Raw genomic sequence first — 18,427 nt, 5'->3', positions numbered from 1 at the left:
AAGGACCCAAGGAGATTGGTCAAGTTTGCTGTGAGGGTAGCTCTTGACACCCTGGAGAAAGCAATAGCCAAGGATGAGTGAAGCAGAAATGCCCTAACTGCCCTGGTAGACAGTGGAGGAAGAAATAAAGAGGCTGAGGGAAATGAGCATGCTGGAATGCATATATTATGTGAAGCCAGAAGACCCACTAAGGGATATGTTCCATGGGAGGGCCCAGAGGACACGCCATTTACCAAAGCCACTAGAAATGAGCTGGTGAGAGGGGCTTGAGCATAGTTAAGAAGTTCAGTGGTGACACACCACTGCAGGTGAAGGCTGAACCTAGGAGGAGCAGCTACAGAGCTGGGCTCTTTGAGTGAAGCAGTGCTGGGAGGAAACAGTCTCCCTAAATTTTAATGCACCAGCCCTGGAGGTCTGGAGGAATGAGGGTGAAGCAGCAAAGCCCTGAAAGCAGCTGATTCAGTGCCACCCTTGCTAGAAACTCTTCTCCTTCATTGGCATTTACCCTGATACTCCCAAAATTGGTGGTCTGGATTGCTGAGACTAGCTTCTGTTATGAAAAGCAGGTAAACATTTCCTCAGGGCAACACAGGGCAAGGCAAGGTGTTGGAGGACACAAGAGTAAAACTTAAAAGCTTTCTTTCAACTATTGTTTCATTCCATTCCAGGCTTCAGCCATCTACCCTCCCTATGTATTCCAGTTCAAGACAGCCCTAGTCTCCCAGTCTCTCACTTTTATTATAATTTCCTGGCCTAGAATCCATGTTTACCTCTTTATTCTGTAGTTTATCTGATTTGGTTGACTTGGGGGAGGGAGTAAGTATTCTACACTAGTTCACCATATTGGCAGAAAGGAAAGCCCAGATATATATGCATATACGTATGTGTGTGCATATAAAATGATACCATTTTTGAAAGAAAAAGATAGGTTAATGCTGTATAACTGAACAGATGTATTTGTTTATGTTTGTATAAACAGAGAGAACAATATGAAAGGATATACAAAACTTGAAACTTTCATTACTTTAGGAGAAAATTAGGGAGAGATTGCCAGATTTCTCTTTGTACTACGCTATGTTGGAAAACAGCTCAAGTAACTCTATAGCTTGAAATAAAATTACAATATACTTTAAAAATAACATGGACCAGGAGATGGCAGCATAGTAATACGTTTGGTCAAAGTTTCTTAGTGTCTTTCTTGGAGCGTTTTAATGAACATAGGTGTGGGTCACAGTGATCTGTGGTTTCTGCATTGCCTGGATTCATTTACAACAAAACGACATTAACAGATTGCACAATCTAATCCTTGTTTTATTTGGGTTGACTTCTTGCTTAAAATACCATTTAAAAGTTTTTATCTTTGTGACTAAATCACTCTGACGCTTCTCCATTATTTGCTATTCTTTTGTTTGGTTGCCATTAATATATCTTTCTGGGTTATAAGAAATTCCCTGTTGACTTAAAAAACAATGGAAACTCTTTTTGATTCTTTAATGTACCGTAAACTGGGGAAGTTCTGGGATCTTTGTCTAAGGAAGGTTGAAAAACCCATTTCTGATCATTTTAGTCTACATATCTGTCTCCGGGGGGGGCCTGCGATAGCTCATACAGAGAGTCCCCTCTTTACTAGTGGACCAGTGCTGCTAGAGGAAGGAGAGTTTAAAAGTGGTCATGCTATGCCTGGCCAACCACACTCCCCAAAGGGTTTGCTACTTTCAACAGCAGTTATCAAAAATACTTTTACCTCTTTATGTGGTCTTGAGAATGGAACTTGGTTTTATACACAATTGTGTACCCAGTGTCTAGAGTACCCAAAGTCGGACACGGAGAGGTTAAAGAAATATTTGTTAGATGAGTGAGTGATTATATAAGTAGTTGCATTGAATGCTTTAGGTCAGTGATGTCTATAGAACTTTCTGTCATGATGGAAATAGTGTATATCTGTGCTGCCCAGTGTAGTAGCCACTAGTCACAAGTGGCTATTTTGTATTTGAGATGTGATTAGCATGCCTGAGGAAATTAGTTTTAATTGTATTTAATTTTAATTAATTTAAATCTAAATAGCCCCATCTGGCTAGTGGCCACCATATTGAACAGTGTAGCTTTTAGTGCATAGTGGTGCTATGTAATTTTCTATTCTCCACTCTTCAGCGTTAGTGGTGATGGACTGAGCCATTCTGCCTCAGATGAATACATAAATCTCTTTCCAAGCAGTATTTATGCATTCTGAGAATACTAAATAGAGTATATGTGGTGTGATTATGCAAGATTTGGGTATTTGACAAATCAATCTCTCTTATCTCTTGATGTAGATCTCTATGGATGTATGTCTATAGATCTCAATACATCTATATGGAGATTATCTATCTATCTATCTATCTATCCATCTATCTACCTATCTATCAAGATGAATTATTTGCCAGTAGCAGCTCAGCCTTCTAACAGCCTCCTTTCTCCAACCACCTTCAGTTTCCAAATGATCTTAATTTGACAAGGGTTGTTTAGATATGAGTGTGTCCATGATAGATGGTCATTTAGCATTCTCAATAAATCAGCATTATAAAAATGGGGAGAAGGAAGGTATTCCCAAACTCATGTAAGGAAATTATGGGGGCAAGATTTTTAACAGTGACTTTTTTCCTCTGATTATGGATCTCATGGCAGTGGGTCTCAACCAGGGATGTCTTTATCCCCCAAGGGACATTTGGCAATGTCTGGATACATTTTTGGCTGTTACCACTTAGTGGGGATTACTACTGGCATGTAGTGTGTAGGGGGAAAGAATATTGCCAAACATTGTACGATTCACAGGGTAGCTGCCACCCTCCCCCCACAATAAAGAATTCTCTCTGAGAAAAAGTCAGTAGCGCCAAGGTTGAGAAACCCTGTAGTATGGCGACTATTCAAAAAGAATGAGTTTGAGTTTATTATTATAAATATATTTTAATGTATACCATATAACATTACAAGGGACAAGAGAGACTTTTACGTGATATAAAACTCAAAAGAAAATCACGTGGCAGTCATTTCATTAATTAATCAGAAAGGGGGGAAGCAAATAAAGATTTAGATGCACAGAAAAGGTTTGAGTTTTGCTGAACACTAGCCCACAGTCATACATAACGCCACAGAATATGTATTTAAGTGTATATAAAAATGAACTGTTTTATCATAGTAATGAAACCCTTCCAAAGATACTTTCTGATTATTTGAATATTCTCCATAAATACCATTTTCAAAGAGTGCTGGCCACTTTTTAACAGTAAATTTAAATGTTATACATTAAGATCTTCCCCAAAATCTCGCATCAAAGTATAAATGACTATCTAATTTGATATTGGCTTCTCATGTAAGTTATTTAAGAATATCTAATTTATATTGGCTTCTCATTCTGCAGGGCCTTTAATTTTTCTGGAAGTTGACTGAAAATAAAACTGTTTACAAAATAAAATACATTAAGAAATAGTAAAACAGAAGTGAAAAGTAAATTTACACCAGGATTGGAATTTCTCCAATTTTTAGAGATGGAAAGTAGCTTCTTCTCACTGAGTCCTTGCTGCTTGTTGTTTCCACCTCACGAAAAGGCCAAGAAACTTTGTCTTTATTTTCTAAGTACCAAAAGGCATTATGGCATAGTTTAGAACAGAATCCTTTGTTAGGCAATATTTCAATTCTCCTGGTGTCTGATCCAAGGATTCATTCATTGTTTCAAAGTAAACATTAGAGTAGTTTAAAGAGCTTAAAATCTGTACTATTGGGCATAAACGTAAATGTCAACTTTTTTCAAGTTTCAAAGAGGTTAAACGTGCATCTGAGGGCAAAGGGATTGGACTCACAGTGGTGCCATCCCTAAGTTTTAGTTTCATGTCTAGTGCCCCTCCGTCATTTGTATTAGCATTGGCCCAAACTAATTACCTTGATTTTTCTAGTACAGTGGACCTACAGATTCTTAATGAGGATTATTCGATGAGGAAGATGCAAACTGCAGAGTCAGGGAAGGGCAGCATGCTCTGTCAGGGAGAAAATAGAGAATGCTTAGCCACTTGTTACTTATCTGATAAAGCTGCTAGATTATTCTAAAATGAGAAGTGTGTAGTATGGACAGAAAGATGAGCAAGGAGGTAATCAGAGACAGCAGCAATGGCAGCAGCAGCTCTGTGGAGTTGACAGTATCTTGTATGCTCATGGTCAGCAAAGCACTTCAGGTGAGGTGGAAGAAAGCCTGCTTTCTTCATGTTTAAGGGGAGAATTGTCAGATCGCACTTATTTGCATCCTGAAACTGATGACAATATACACGGCAACACATGCTAAACACACAATTTGCTACAGACCACACATAACATTTACATTTTGGATGTAGAGGTAGATGTTGCATTAAATGTTAGTTTTAGATTTGATCCAGTCCCGATAACGAGTCACTTTGGTATAAACTCCAGGCTTGTTTTCTTTGCCACAGTCTATTCCCCAGCTTACTATTCCAATAAGGTACCAGATGTTTCTGTCACGTGCTATAACCAGAGGTCCGCCAGAATCACCCTGGAGAAGAAGAAGAAAAAAATAACATCAATGGAATAAATAAAGGGATGTCAGAAATCTGAGTTAATCAGCATCTGAATGTCTAATAAATTAATATTTTGAATTGAAGTATGCAAAACTAATTATTTTTACTTACCATTAGTATTAATATGGTAATTGAGCTTATTATCTCTATTATGATCTCTGCTTATCTCTATTAATGTCTTCATCTGGAAGATAGTGTGAATACAGCTAAGGTTTCAGTTTTATCCTTGTATAGTTTTTAGTTTTGCTTCCTCTAAAAAGAGAGCACAAACTGAACCTAAGTCTGTGCATCCAATTTTTGCATAAATGATGATCTCAAGCCTCAGCTAAATGTCACCTTCTCCATGAAGCCTCTCCTAACTCTGTTAGGTGGAAGTAATCTCTTGCATTGAATTTGAATCTCACCTTGTTCCACGCACACCAGCTGATAGGAAGATGTCCTGGACACTGCGTCACTGCACAGGGATACGTTTGAGAGGAGGAAGATATGCAAAGGGCACTTCAGGCAAATGTACACCATTTACCACACAAAGGATTTTTCTCCCAAGCTAAGGTGGAACCCCTGGTTTGAAGTGTGTGAATCATGAAGACTTCCCTGATATCTTTGACCCAAGGTTTAGACAAATGATTTTTAATTTTATCTTTTAGCAGTGAATCTATTTATTCAAAAGAGGTATGATATGGAAACCCCTTACAGACATTTTTTTTAATAGGAGAGATGATCCCCTTTGAAGCAGGTGTGGGGTCCTAGAGTCTTGTGCCTTTAGCTCTCTTCCCTTCACATGCTTCTTAGTACACTCCAGTGCACAGTGGACAGAGTGTGAAAATTATGGTCCACCAAAAGCTATCCTTCTCAGCTCCTTTCTCATAGGCCCACATCCTAATTTACATCCTCAGTATGCTAGTGGTGAAGGAAGCAAAGGGGAGTGGACCAATGGAAAGAGAACCTCTGCTGCCTTAATAGAATAAACTCAAATAGAACTCTTTATTCAACAGGTTCATTTTTGTGGGTTTGAGTCTATTCTAAATATGGATTTATTTATGTTCTTCCTCAAAAGTCATGTGATCCAGTTGTATCTTGGACCACCCGTGTTGTTTCTACTTTTCAGGAAGTAAAGTGAATGAAAGGAGACGTATTCTAGAATAGATCCTATTTGTTTATTCTAGTTGTTTATTCAAATCCTAGTTGTTTATTCATTGTTTTAGTTACTTGTATGCTATGTTATTAGATTGTAAATTCATTGTGGTTTTTTTTAATGTTTCCTTCTGTAATTGCCATAGTACCTTACAATTCACAAAATTTGAATGAGTAAGTGAATGAATGTTTATTACATTACATAAGAGACAGCCAGTGACAGATTAGTGGCACCTTTGCAAATAATAAAAGCACTCGGATGTGTCAAGTTCTCAAAGCCATTCCTAATCATTCAAGAATTGTTAAACTATTAGACCTGGTTTCAAATGCTATAGGTAAAATCTTTATTATTTTCAGTATTTATTTTTTGTCCTTTAAATAGCCAGACTTTAAAACTGGTATTCTCTTTAAAGGTTTAATGCTTAAAATTAATGTTTTGATGGCTATGGGAAAATGCTATTTATTTAAGTAGTTTCTATACATGATTTGTGAGGTAACACTTTAATATGAATAATTTTAGATAAACATGGTTTTTTCCCTAACTAGTATAATTCTATCTGGATGTACACTGTTTAAGGTCAAAGGTTCAAGCACTGGTGAGATGTGTTCTACTAGCCCTGGAGACATCTGCAGATCCCAACCCACATTGCCTTATGATTGGTAGAAATTAGATACCTAACCATTGGTTATGATCATGGCTGGAAGCAATGATTGTGTGGCTTCCTGACTTGGTTTCTGCTCTCTGCTTCCAGTCCTTTTCTCTAATCAGATTTCTAATTGGCGTCTGGTGATCATTTTTTACATATAGTTCTGGATAATAATAGGGTGTTAAATGAGGAGTATGTCTTATGGTTCTTCCAGTCCCTCTTTTTACACTCTCCTCTCTCATCCACAACTTAATGTATGGAGTCACATGAAGTGACATTGGTCTATGGTCAGTAAAGCCATCTCTATTCAGCAAATTTATTTTTGTGGATTTGAGCCTATTCTTACCTCACAGGCATCTAGTTTTCCTGTCAAGAATCCAGCACATATCATTCCTGATGATACAGCACCACCATATACATAAACTTGATTACATACATCGTTACTTATGATCTCTACTTCAACTTGTCGCAAAGTGTTGGGGAAGGGACCTAAAGAAGAAGAAAATAAATAGATGAAGAATTTCCACATTGTTGCTTATGATAGTTAATTGTTGTGTCTTGCAAAGGATGGATCAGTGATAAAATATATTTCTCGAAGCTGTAGGACTCTGGGCTTGATGATGGTGGTCAGATTCCAGTTATATTTCTTGGGTGCCTTCTATGTCTAGGTACCATTCTTGGCACATTTGCTTCCACTATCTTATTTTCCTTGCAACAACCACCAAAGGTAGATATGAACATTTTCTTTTTCAGATGAGAAAACGAATACTCACCTGGTTATGAGTCTTGCTATGATCACATACCCAAAGGCAGGATAACATTAGATTTAAACCCAGGGCATTTCTCCCCAATCGGGATAATCTGTGACAGTTTACCTTGCCTTAGCCAGAAATCTGCCTCATCGCTTTACAAAGGACACAGCTATATTGGGAATTGAAAATCCTTTAGCAAGAGCAGTAGAGCACAAAGTTACACTCTCAGGAAGTAACTTTAATACTGAATAGATGGAATCCTATTACTTCATAAGAAAGACCACGTCAACTTTGATAATAGCTCAAATTGCTATCCACAACTAATACCAACGTAAGTAACAAATACTAAGATAGGAAATAGATCATGCTTTACTAATTAACTACACATTTTTAAATTTTTTTTATTATAGGAAAAGTATTATTTAGTTGTGTATGGTACTGTTTTAGCCATTGTATTCTTCTTATTCTCCCTTAACAGCTTCAGTTTTAAAGATTGTTAGTCCTTCATATAAAGATGGATACTTTATTTATAACAGGTTCAAAGACAATTGAGAGGATGAAGAAGGGCAGTGCTGTTGATTTGAGCAACAAGTCAGGGTAATTCTGTGCTAAGGGCTCTGGTCTTAGAGGCAGCAGATATAAGTTTGAACACTTTGCAAAATTTATGTGCTATGTGGCCTTGGACACGTTACTTAACCGTACTAAGCATCGTTTTAGTCACCTATAAAAAGGAAAAAATAATACCTATCTCATATGTTTATTGTGAGGGTTAAAAAATAACGAATATAATCAGTTATGAATAGTGCCTTGTCCTATATTCAGACTTCAATCAATGGAAGATGGAGTGAATTGTAGAGATTAGGATTATATATTTAAAACTCTCATGGTCTGGAAGCTGTGCATCCATGTTAATGGATGGTAAGAGCTAGAGCTTTTATAAGAGAAGATCTAGGTTTCTAGGGATTTTGTCATTCACTGTAACTAAGTCTAATTCTCTGTTTTAAAACTAATAAATTCACTTACCTAGAATTGACTATCTTTCTGAAAAACTAAGTCCAACTCCTTAACAGTCATTTAAAATTATCTAGGTTCTAGTGAATTTCTTCACCTCAGTCATCATTTTTAAGCATGGGAGGGTCATTCTATGACCATTTTCTCTTTACTTTATCTCTCATTCTGCTTGAAATGCTCCCAGTGAGAGAATCTGCTCACTATGTGTTCTTCATACAGACTTTTTAACTATTTATTTGTGTAGGTGCCTCAGCAATATTCAATACTATCTATTTTGCTGTTTCTAGTTGATATTTAAAATTTATAAGTAGTCCTAGGATTTAATCAATTGCATTCCAATACTTATAATTTCTGTGTGCCTATTTTTATTTTAGCCAATTCATCTAGAATGCTTAGTTTTAAATTTCAAATGCTTATAATTCTTTAATCTCAATTTTTACAAAGTCAATCCAAGTGCTTTAACAATATAACAAGCTATTTTACATTATCAACTATTTAAGGAAGAAACCATCCAGAATGAAGTTTCCATTTTATAAGCTGTCTGGTACTAAGATTCTAATTAGATATAATTAGATAAATCTTAGAAGGTTAGAGAAGAAAACCTGAGTAGCCCTTGTCTCAGTTTCGGAATACCAAAAAAAACCCCATAATCAAATATCTAAAGATTAGCTTTAGCCTGATGTCTAACAAATTCATAACCTTATTCCTGAAAAGTGTGCAACCTGTAAGAGTAGATAGATCAATGCACAGTAATCTGCACTTTCTTGGGCATTGAATGATTCATGGTGAAGTCCCAAATCATCCCAAACTAGTACTCTGGGAGAGGTGGTGTCAGGTTTAATTAGTTTCTAGAGGAAGTGGAATGGTGCTTCCCTAGAGGTAGATGCTATCTCCTTGTACTCCTATCAGTAAGTGGCTTGTCTAATCCCAAAGGATTTAATTTCCTTCCATACTTATCACCACTGCCTGTAGAACAAGCTGGGTCCTCCAGAGATGAGGAAAAGAATGCTCAGGTTATGACAACAGAGTATCAACCTGGACTCAGTGCCAGAATTTTGGAGTGCATATTGAAGGGAAGCAGAATTCTATAAAAATCAACTGATAAAGACTGTACTTTGAGATAAAAGCTATACTTTGAGCAAGTGTATAAATAAGACTGTGACTTTATATTAACAGCCTGGAACAAGAATCAGAAATTCAAGGGCAGATTAAACCATGTATAAAAAGTCCAACTAAGAGTCACAGGTACTAGAGACTCATGTCATTTAAAGTTCTATCTTTGCAGCTTATCTTGTATTATTAAGTGTAGTAAAATGTCATATTTGTCAACTTAATAAAGTCTCTGGCTCAAAAACTACTCCATAGATACAAGGATCAGAGGGGGCTCATTATGTTTTGCCTCACACATGCCATTCAAAATGCTTACTTAAGGCTATTTTTGTTTAGTTGCATGACACATTACAGAAGTTTATCATTACTACTGCTCAGAAATCACATACTTTAAGCATCATGGAGGCATAGCAGAATCTCTAAAAATGAAAGACAGCAACAGAAAGAAAAAAAGGATGTGAAAAAATACGCTTTAACTTTTTTTTTTGAGAAAGATTGGCTCTGAGCTAACGTCTGTGCCATCTTCCTCTGCTTTGTATGTGAGACGCTACCACAGCATGGCTTGATAAGTGATGTGTAAGTCCATGCCTGGGGTCCAAACCTGTGAACCCCAAGCCTCCAAAGTGGGGCATGAGAACTTAACCACTAGGCCACTGGGCCTGCCCCTGCTTTAACAGTTTTTGAAAAGAAAATTATAACTAGTTTCCAAAATAGGCCATAAAGAAGATGATAAACATAGATACTGTAATGGTAGTAGCCAAAGTTTCCATAATACACCATATCTCGGTTTTTTTGGGGTTCTTTTTGCCATATTTTTCATGGGACATCTTGATTACATCTATTTTATATATTTTGATTTTGTATCTTAGTTTATATCTCCATTCAAATGGAGGATGGATTTGCATATTTTGCTTGAGAGTTTATTGATACTCACCATTTGCTTTTAATGCTCCCCATCCAGTGACAAACACTTTACTGTTAGGCAAGACTTCAAAAGTAGCATCCGGGAGACAGACTCTGCGCACATCTTCAGAAAACATTACCGGGGTGGAAAGCTTCACCACAGCGATGTCATCGTCATGCTTATGGGCAGCATAGTTTTCATGAACAATAATTGACTGCACATTTCTTCTCATCAGTGGAGGGTTCAGGGTTGTTCCAAAACTAGCCGTCCAGAGTTTGGGGTTTTTGTAACTGATTACAGATTAAAAGGATTATGGTTGGTTCATTTCTGATCTGATGTTGCCCAGGACTCTGGGTGAGCATGGGGCATACGTGTGTGAGAAGGGCAAATTGTTTAAAGTGATCGTTGATTCTGATCCTCCCACTTTCTTATTGGAGGCTTCTCCCCTAGGACTGCTTGGCTTTCCTTTAGCTGACATCAAATACCCTGTTCTAAGGTACCTTAAATTACTCTCCTTGAGGGGGACTTTGTATTTTTTAAAGGAAACAATATATTATTGCTATTTTTGATTATGAAAGTAATACCGATTTGTTGAAGAAAATATAAATAAGTAAAAATTAGACATATATACCCACATATATGCACATACATGCACACATATATACTCATATCCATGCACGGTTATATAAATGCAGGTATAGCTATGGAGAGAGAAAGAGAGAGACGTGTAAAATTGGAGCCACATTTTATATATTGTTTTCTCATCCTTTCTCTTTAGTTAACATTTTATCCAGAATATTTTCCCATTTTATATGAATTTCACTAGAGTTACTATGTCTCTTTATCTCCAAGTGTCCCATATGTTAAATCTTCAAAAGGCATACAAAAAGCACAGCACCAGAGATATTCACGTGGGATAATCGGGTGTAAGTTTCTGGGTTGGGATACTATTAGCAGGGTTTTAAAAAAATCCACAGTATAGCTCAGGAAAACTGAATGTGTTTAAGTTTTGGCAGTGTTGGCTTGATCTTAGTTAAAGTTGAGATTGCTGGAGAATATATATATTCAATTGGAGCTGAAGATTTTTTCTACTATTCTTCAGTAGTTGTTACTTCTTCTAAGCCTGATGGATAATCATGAGTACCACTGAGGGGCATAACATGATTAATGAAAAAGGGATAAGAGTTAGAGGAAGTGAACATGAGCAGAAGCGGTGAAATTGGTGATCCTGTTGGTACAGACTCAGGACTTACGTGTCAAAGCAGTGAGCGGCAGTCAGCAGCCACTCCTCACTGATCAAAGATGCTCCACAGAAATGTATGCCGTCCATCTGCAGGCTGGCTTGCCATGGCCAATCAGCTTTCTTTGCAGTATAACCATCAGCAATTCTTTCCATGGACGGGGGCTCCCTCCCTAAACCACAACCTGTCAAAAGGGAATAAGATGCTTATTTCCAGAGTTATAAATGTGTGCAGGTATATTTAGCACATAATTAAAGATAGAAACATTTATAAACTTGCCTTGCCTTAAAAATTTAATCAAAATTATATGACATAATAGTGATTATTTACATTGAAAAAATGATTAAATTAAAAAAATATAATATATAACACCCTCTCTCATCTAAAGCAATTTCACCTAAAAATTTTTTTTCACATTTTTCTGGGTCATGTTCTTATGTACAGCAGTTTATCCCAGTGATATTTGACAATTCTGAGTGTGAAATGTATACTACTTATTGCAGAAAAATACCATTTGACTCCTTTTAAAATACTTGTCTAATAGCACAACCATCACACTACTATAGCATAAATGTCAAAGTTCACATGTTAAAGAGATACATGCTTTTGGGAAATAATAGACATGGGAATAGAGAAATGCCAAGTGTTTCGAGTTTTATGATTTTGTTTATGAACATCTCAATGATGTTCTTGAACTTACAGCTATTCAGAATGTGCTCTGCTTGTGCTTCATTTATATCTGGAAAAAAACAAGATGATTACTCACCAATGGAACAATTATAATTTAAAATGCTATGCCTACATGACATGAATGTTTCTGGTTGGGAGGAACTGAATTAGTCAGGAAATTATTAATTTAAGGTAATATAATACAATTCTACATAAAGGGGAGGCCTAGATATAAGTTAAATTTTTCTTCTGACTATATGTGGACTCTGAGAAAATCCTGGTTCATGTTTATAAAATCATTGGCATAGAGAAGGATAGCATTTGCCATGAAGGAAGGCCGCATCTAATTACTTAACACTGTACCAATTTATTAAAATATAGATTGAAAAGAAGAGCTCTAGGGCCACCTTTACATTTGTACTGCCATATGTTTGGACACCTTTTCTTTCTGTCCTCATTTGCACAGTAGTGTTATGGTAAAGGCATTCAAAGCATCTTAGATGCCTGGCATCTCCACAGAGGTTTCCAGTGGAATCAAAATCCACCAATATACTAACAATTGCTCAAAACATGTTAGTCATTTTTTCATAAAGTGAAATAGAAGGAAGCATGATTAATGACTGTCCCTCAAAATTACATGAATTATTCTTTATGCCGGTCAGTATAATGAGAAATTCAGCCCCACATTTTGTTGAGATGAAAGCTAGAGTGGAGTTTTAGTGAGCCTGCAGATTAATGAGTCTTTAATTTAGGTCAGACTCTAAAGAGAAACTTTGAGTTCATCTGCAGGGAACTATGCTCAGAGAGTTTATTAGAGTAAATCCCTTAAAATTGGGTTTTACCAATAATAATCCTCTAATGGCTTCTGTGGCCTTTAGAATAAACACAGACTTCCTACCTGGATCTGCATGATATGGTCCCTATTTTTGTCTTTGGTGTCGTGTTGAATTGCTCTTGCTCTTAGCCACTACTCGATGGCCGCCTTGGCCTTCCTGTTTCTTGATTGTGAAAGGTGTTTCTGCCTACCGTCCTTATTCTGGCTTCTTTCTGCCAGGATGGATTTTCCTTGGCATTTTTATGGTTGATTCCCCATTGTAATTCACATCTCAGTTTAAAATCCTCTCCTCAGAGAGGCCTTCCATAACAACCAAATCTGAAGTAGCCTCCCACTCTCTATTCTCTGCATGGAGCTTCATATTATTTGATATTACCTTGTTGATTTACTTGTTTCCTGGGTCATTATCTTTCTTACTTCAATTAGAATGTTAGTTTTGAGGACAGAGAATTTAGTTCCTGGCACAAATAGGTTCTCAATAAATACTTGCTGAATAAAGGAATAGTAATGATAACTAATAATTTACTGAGTCCTATGTACCAGGGACTGTGACAAACATTACGTATTACTTACTTATAACCCCACAATAATATCATATATGAGGCAAATCTATTAAGGACATGATTTAAATAGTCCTTGAGGCAAAATGCTTCTCCTGCAACCATTTCACCATAAGGTCAGTTATAGTATATTGTCACCCTCTGTAGGTTATAGATCAGTAGGAGAGCAGTGGAATTATGGTTAGTTCACAGCTAATTTTAGCCTAGGTTTATATCTATCTAAGCAGAAATCACTGAAGAGTTTCTATGATGGTGCTATATCTGATATGTGAACATTATCCAATAGATGTGTTCCTTCTGCAGGATTAAAGATGTTGAGTAGCTCTAATTCTAGAACACAATTGTATAAACTCACTTTTCTCTGCTCGTCTCCTATAAATGCAACTAAATACTCTGAAAATTATCCATTGCATAACAATAAAAGATCTCTGAAAGCTGGAACGAAGAAGACAGAATAGCTTTAGACTTCAGGATTTGAGGAAGGACAATATGGTGAGTTTCCTGAGGTTTTTTTTCATCTCAAATATTCCCTAAACTGGGGACCAAGAAATGCCTGCAGTATGCAACACTAATAAGTGTTCAACACTAATAGGGGTAGACAAAAAATCCCAAGAAAAGTCTGTTTTCTCCATCCAAATACTTCCCAAAAGGGAAGCACAACACAGACCTGATGATGAGCCCAAACCTTCTGCTTAACAACTAGGGCTGGCAATCCATTCTGCCAGCAACAGTGACAGCAGGAAGCCCTTGACAATCCCAACCACTTTCCACCCAGGGCACCAGCTGGCAAACTGATACACCCATAGGGACAATATCAACCTGTATTCACTCAGTGACATAAGTGGACCCAGGCCCACTGCTTCCCTTCACAGAGGGTGGCCTATGGTTACAAGGTAGCCCAGAGAAGCATGTTCTACTCCCACAGATGGTGCTGGCAGCAGGAATTGAGAAAAGCCCAAGAAGACTAAAATAGTACTGCAAGGACCCTGAAAACTAAATTTTTATTGAAATGACAAAAGTAGGTGAGAATCTACACTCCAAACCTGAACAGGTTAACTACCTGCTAACATAGAAGAATGAAACAAGATTGAGAGTCTCCTAGCATAATAATTAAAATGTTCATAAAATAAAAATTACTCATCATACCAAAACCCGGGAAAACAATAACCTGAATGAGAAAAGACAATCAACTGACGCCAATACTGAGATGAATAAAATCTTGAGAGTATATGTTGTAGATTTTAAAGCAGTTGACTGAAAAATAATTCAGCAATTACAAATTCTCTTTAAACAAGTGAAAGAATAGAAAATCTAAGAAAAGAAATAGAAGTTATAAAAAAGAATCAAGTGGAACATTTTAGGACTGAAAAATGCAACAATAATTTTTTTAAAAACTGCTGGATGGTCTTAATAGTAGAGTGGAGATGATGGAGGATAGAATCGGTGAACTTCAAGACACGTCGATAGAATTTACTCAGTTTGAAGAACAGAGAGAAAATAGAGTGAAAAAAATGAACAAAGCCTCTGAGATCTATGGGGTAATAGGAAAAGATCTAACATTTATGTGATCAGAATCTCAGAAGGAGAAGGAACTCTTTTGAGTGTGGAACTGAAAAAGTATTCAAAGAATTAATGGTTGGGACCTCCTCAAATTTGGCTAACCACAGAGACCTACAGACTCAAGAAGCTGAGCAAATCTCAAATAGGATTAAACTCAAAAAGTCCACACCAAGACCCATCACAATTAAACTACTAAAAGCTAACGACAAAGAAAAAATATTAAAAATAGAGACAAATGATACATTGCCTATAAAGTAACACCAATTCAAATAACAGCAGTTTTCTCATCTGAAACCTCGGACGCTAAGAGGAAATGGTATAGCATTTTTCAAGATCTGAAAGAAAAGACTATCAACCATGAAGCCTGTATCCAGTGAAACTAATGAAGAGGAAATAAAGATATTCTTAGCTGAATAGAAACTAAAAGAATTTGTTCCTAACAAACCTACTCTTAGATAATGGCTAAAGAAAGCTCTCAAAAAAAAAAGCAAATGATACCAGAAGAAGGCCAGAACCTTCAGAAAGGAAAGACAGACACAGGATGGGTAAAAATATGAATAAACATAGTAGACTGTCTTTCACTTCTTGAGTTTCCTTAAACATATTTTATGGTTGAAGCAAAAGATATAACACCATCTGATGTTGTGATGAATGTATACAGAGGAAATACTTAAGAAAAGTATATCTAAAAAGTAGGGAGGGTAAAGAGACCAAAATGGAAGTAAAGTTTCCACGCTTCATTTGAAGTGATAAAATGTTGACATCTATAGGCTGTGATTAGTTACATAAGCATATGATAATACCTAGAGCAGCTACTAAGACAGCTATACTTAGTAATAACCTCAAAAACATTATGAATAAATCAAAATGGAACTCTGACAAACATTCAAGTTACCCATAGGACAGTGGGAAAAAAGAACAGAAGAATAAGACACAGGACAAATGAAAAGAAATAAAAGAATGAATGACTTAAGCTCTAACATATCAAGAATTAACTTTAATATGTGAATGGTCTAAATACACCAATTAAAATACAGAATGGCAGAGTGGATTGAAAAAACTTGACAACTATATGCTTTCTACATAGGTAAATTGAAAGTAAACGAATGGAAAAAGATATCATACAAATATTAGTCCAAAAAAAGTCAGGAGTGGCTCTATTAATAGCAGATAAAGTACACTTCAAAGCAAAAATACAACATAGCAAATACTGTGGAATGCAGATAAAGCATTGTGGAGAGGGCAATTTATAGCACTAAATGCTTATATTAGAAAAGAGAAATAATTTCGAATAAATACTCTAAGTTCCCAACTCAAAAAACTAGAAAAAGAAGAGCAGGATAAGCCTAAAGTAAGGAGGAGGTAGAAATAATAAAGAGAAATCAAGATCAAAATTTCAATCAATGAAATCGAAAACAGAAATATTAATGAAACCAAAAAAACACTAGTTGTAAGAAAAAATAAAATTAATAAACTTCTGGAAAGGATGACAAAGATAAACGTAGAGAAGAAATAAATCATCACTATCAGGAATGAAGTGACAGGATATCACAAAAGAGCCTGTAGCCCTTAAAGGTTAACCAAAGGAAATTATGAACTTTACTTTCACATGCTTGGCAACTTAGAAGAAATGGACAAATTCCTTGAAAACCGCAAACTACTAAAACTCAGCAAAGATGATATAGATAATCTGAATAGTGCTACTACTAAGGCAATTAAATTGTAACAAAAATTTATCAAAAAAGAAATCCTCAGGCCCAGATGGCTTGACTGGAGAATTTTACAAAACATTAAAAGAATTAACATCAATTTTACACAATTCCTTTCAAAATTTAGAAGAAAAGGGAACATTTTCTAATTCATTTGATGAAGCTAGTATTACCCTGATACTAAAACTAGATCAACAAGAAAATAAAACAGCAGACTAATATCTGTCATGAATTTATGTGTAAAATCCTCAGCAAAATTTTAGACAATTGAATCCAATAGTGTATAAAAAGAATAATAAGCAATGACAAAGTGGGCTTTATTCCATGTATGATGGTTCAATATTTGAAAATAAGTTAATGTAACCTACCATGTCAACAAACCCAAGAAGAAAAAGGTGACCATGCCAATTGACACAGAAAATGCATTCAACAAAATTTGACACCTGTCACAACCAGTAGGTTACCCATAATCAAAAAATCAGTAAATAACAAGTGTTGGTGAGGACTGGGAGAAATTTGTACCCTCATATGTTGCTAGTGGGAATGCAAAATGGTGCATGCAGTGTGGAAAACAATTTGGCGGTTCCTTAACAAGTTAAACATAGAATTACCATATTTCCCAGCAATTCCACGCCTAGCTATATATCCAACAGTATTGAAAACAGGTATTCAAACAAATACTTTTACATCAATATTTACAGCAGTACTATTCACAACAGCCAAAAGGTAAACACAGCCCAAATGTCCATCAACTGATGAATAGATAACAAAATGTAGTATATGCATACAGTGAAATATTATTCAGCCATAAAAAAGGAATGAGGTACTGATACATCCTACGGCATGGTTGAAAATATTATGGTAAGTGAAAGGAACCAGACACAACATGTCACATATTATATGATCCCGTTTATATGAAACATCCAGAATAGATAAATCCATAGAGACAGAAAGTTAATTAGTGGTTGTGAAGAGCTGGGGGAAGAGGGAATGAGAAGCGACTGCTTAATGGGTACAGGATTTTCTTTTGAGGTGATGAAAATGTCTTGAAACTAGGTAGAGATGATGGTGGCACAACACTGGATAATAAATTCCACTAACCTGTGCACTTTAAAATGGTTAATGGTTAATTTTATGTTCTGTGAATTTCACTTCAATTAAAAAATCCAACACCCATTCATGAAAAAACTCTTAGTCCATTAGAAGTAAAAGGGAACTCTTCTGAGTGTGGGACTGAAAAAGTATTCAAAGAAATAAGGGTTGAGAACTCTTTTTTATGTGTTTGTCATCTGTACATCCTCTTTGATGAAATGTCTGTGCAAGTTTTTTCTAATTGAACTATTGTTTATTTTAAAAATGTTGAATTTGGGGAATTCTTTGTATATTCTAGATATGAGACCTGTGTTGGATATGTAATTTGCAAATACTTCCAACTAGTATGTAATTTACCTTGTACTCCTTGTAAACAGTCTTTCACAGAGGGAAAGTTTTTAATTTTGATGAGATCAAATTAATCAAACTTTCCTCTTATGGATTATGCTCTTGGTAACAAGTCTAACTCTTGCCCTGGTCTAGGGTCCCCGACAATTTTCTCCTATGTTCTTTTCCATAAGTCTTATAATTTTACATATTTTACTTATACTTTTTATACAATTTATACCTATTTCCATATATTTTATAGTTTCACATTACATTATGTTTTACATTTATATCTATGATCCATTTTGAGTTAA

General features: G+C 35.9%; 1 protein-coding gene across 2 annotated transcripts in view; it reads right to left on the bottom strand.

Moving 5' to 3' along the window:
* Nucleotides 1–2,923: 2,923 nt before the first annotated feature.
* LOC106843222 (transmembrane protease serine 11G-like) overlaps nt 2,924–18,427 on the bottom strand; it is a 39,942-nt gene continuing 24,438 nt past the window's right edge. Inside the window, exons 6-11 of one of the 2 annotated variants that reach the window (XM_070505737.1) lie at nt 12,062–12,100; nt 11,374–11,545; nt 10,151–10,410; nt 6,690–6,832; nt 4,349–4,537; nt 2,924–4,010 (exon numbers count right to left, since the gene is read on the bottom strand). In XM_070505737.1, the coding sequence (XP_070361838.1) occupies nt 4,376–4,537; nt 6,690–6,832; nt 10,151–10,410; nt 11,374–11,545; nt 12,062–12,100 (776 nt within the window). In that variant the 3' untranslated portion in view covers nt 2,924–4,010; nt 4,349–4,375. Of the gene's footprint in view, nt 4,538–6,689; nt 6,833–10,150; nt 10,411–11,373; nt 11,546–12,061; nt 12,101–18,427 lie in introns of both variants that reach the window. The other variant, XM_014860174.3, reaches the window with a different exon arrangement.

This window comes from Equus asinus, chromosome 3 (genome assembly GCF_041296235.1).
Source record: "Equus asinus isolate D_3611 breed Donkey chromosome 3, EquAss-T2T_v2, whole genome shotgun sequence".
Classification (NCBI taxonomy): domain Eukaryota; kingdom Metazoa; phylum Chordata; class Mammalia; order Perissodactyla; family Equidae; genus Equus; species Equus asinus.
Note: the sequence above shows the minus strand (reverse complement) of the source record. Positions and strands in the feature narration are given on the sequence as shown.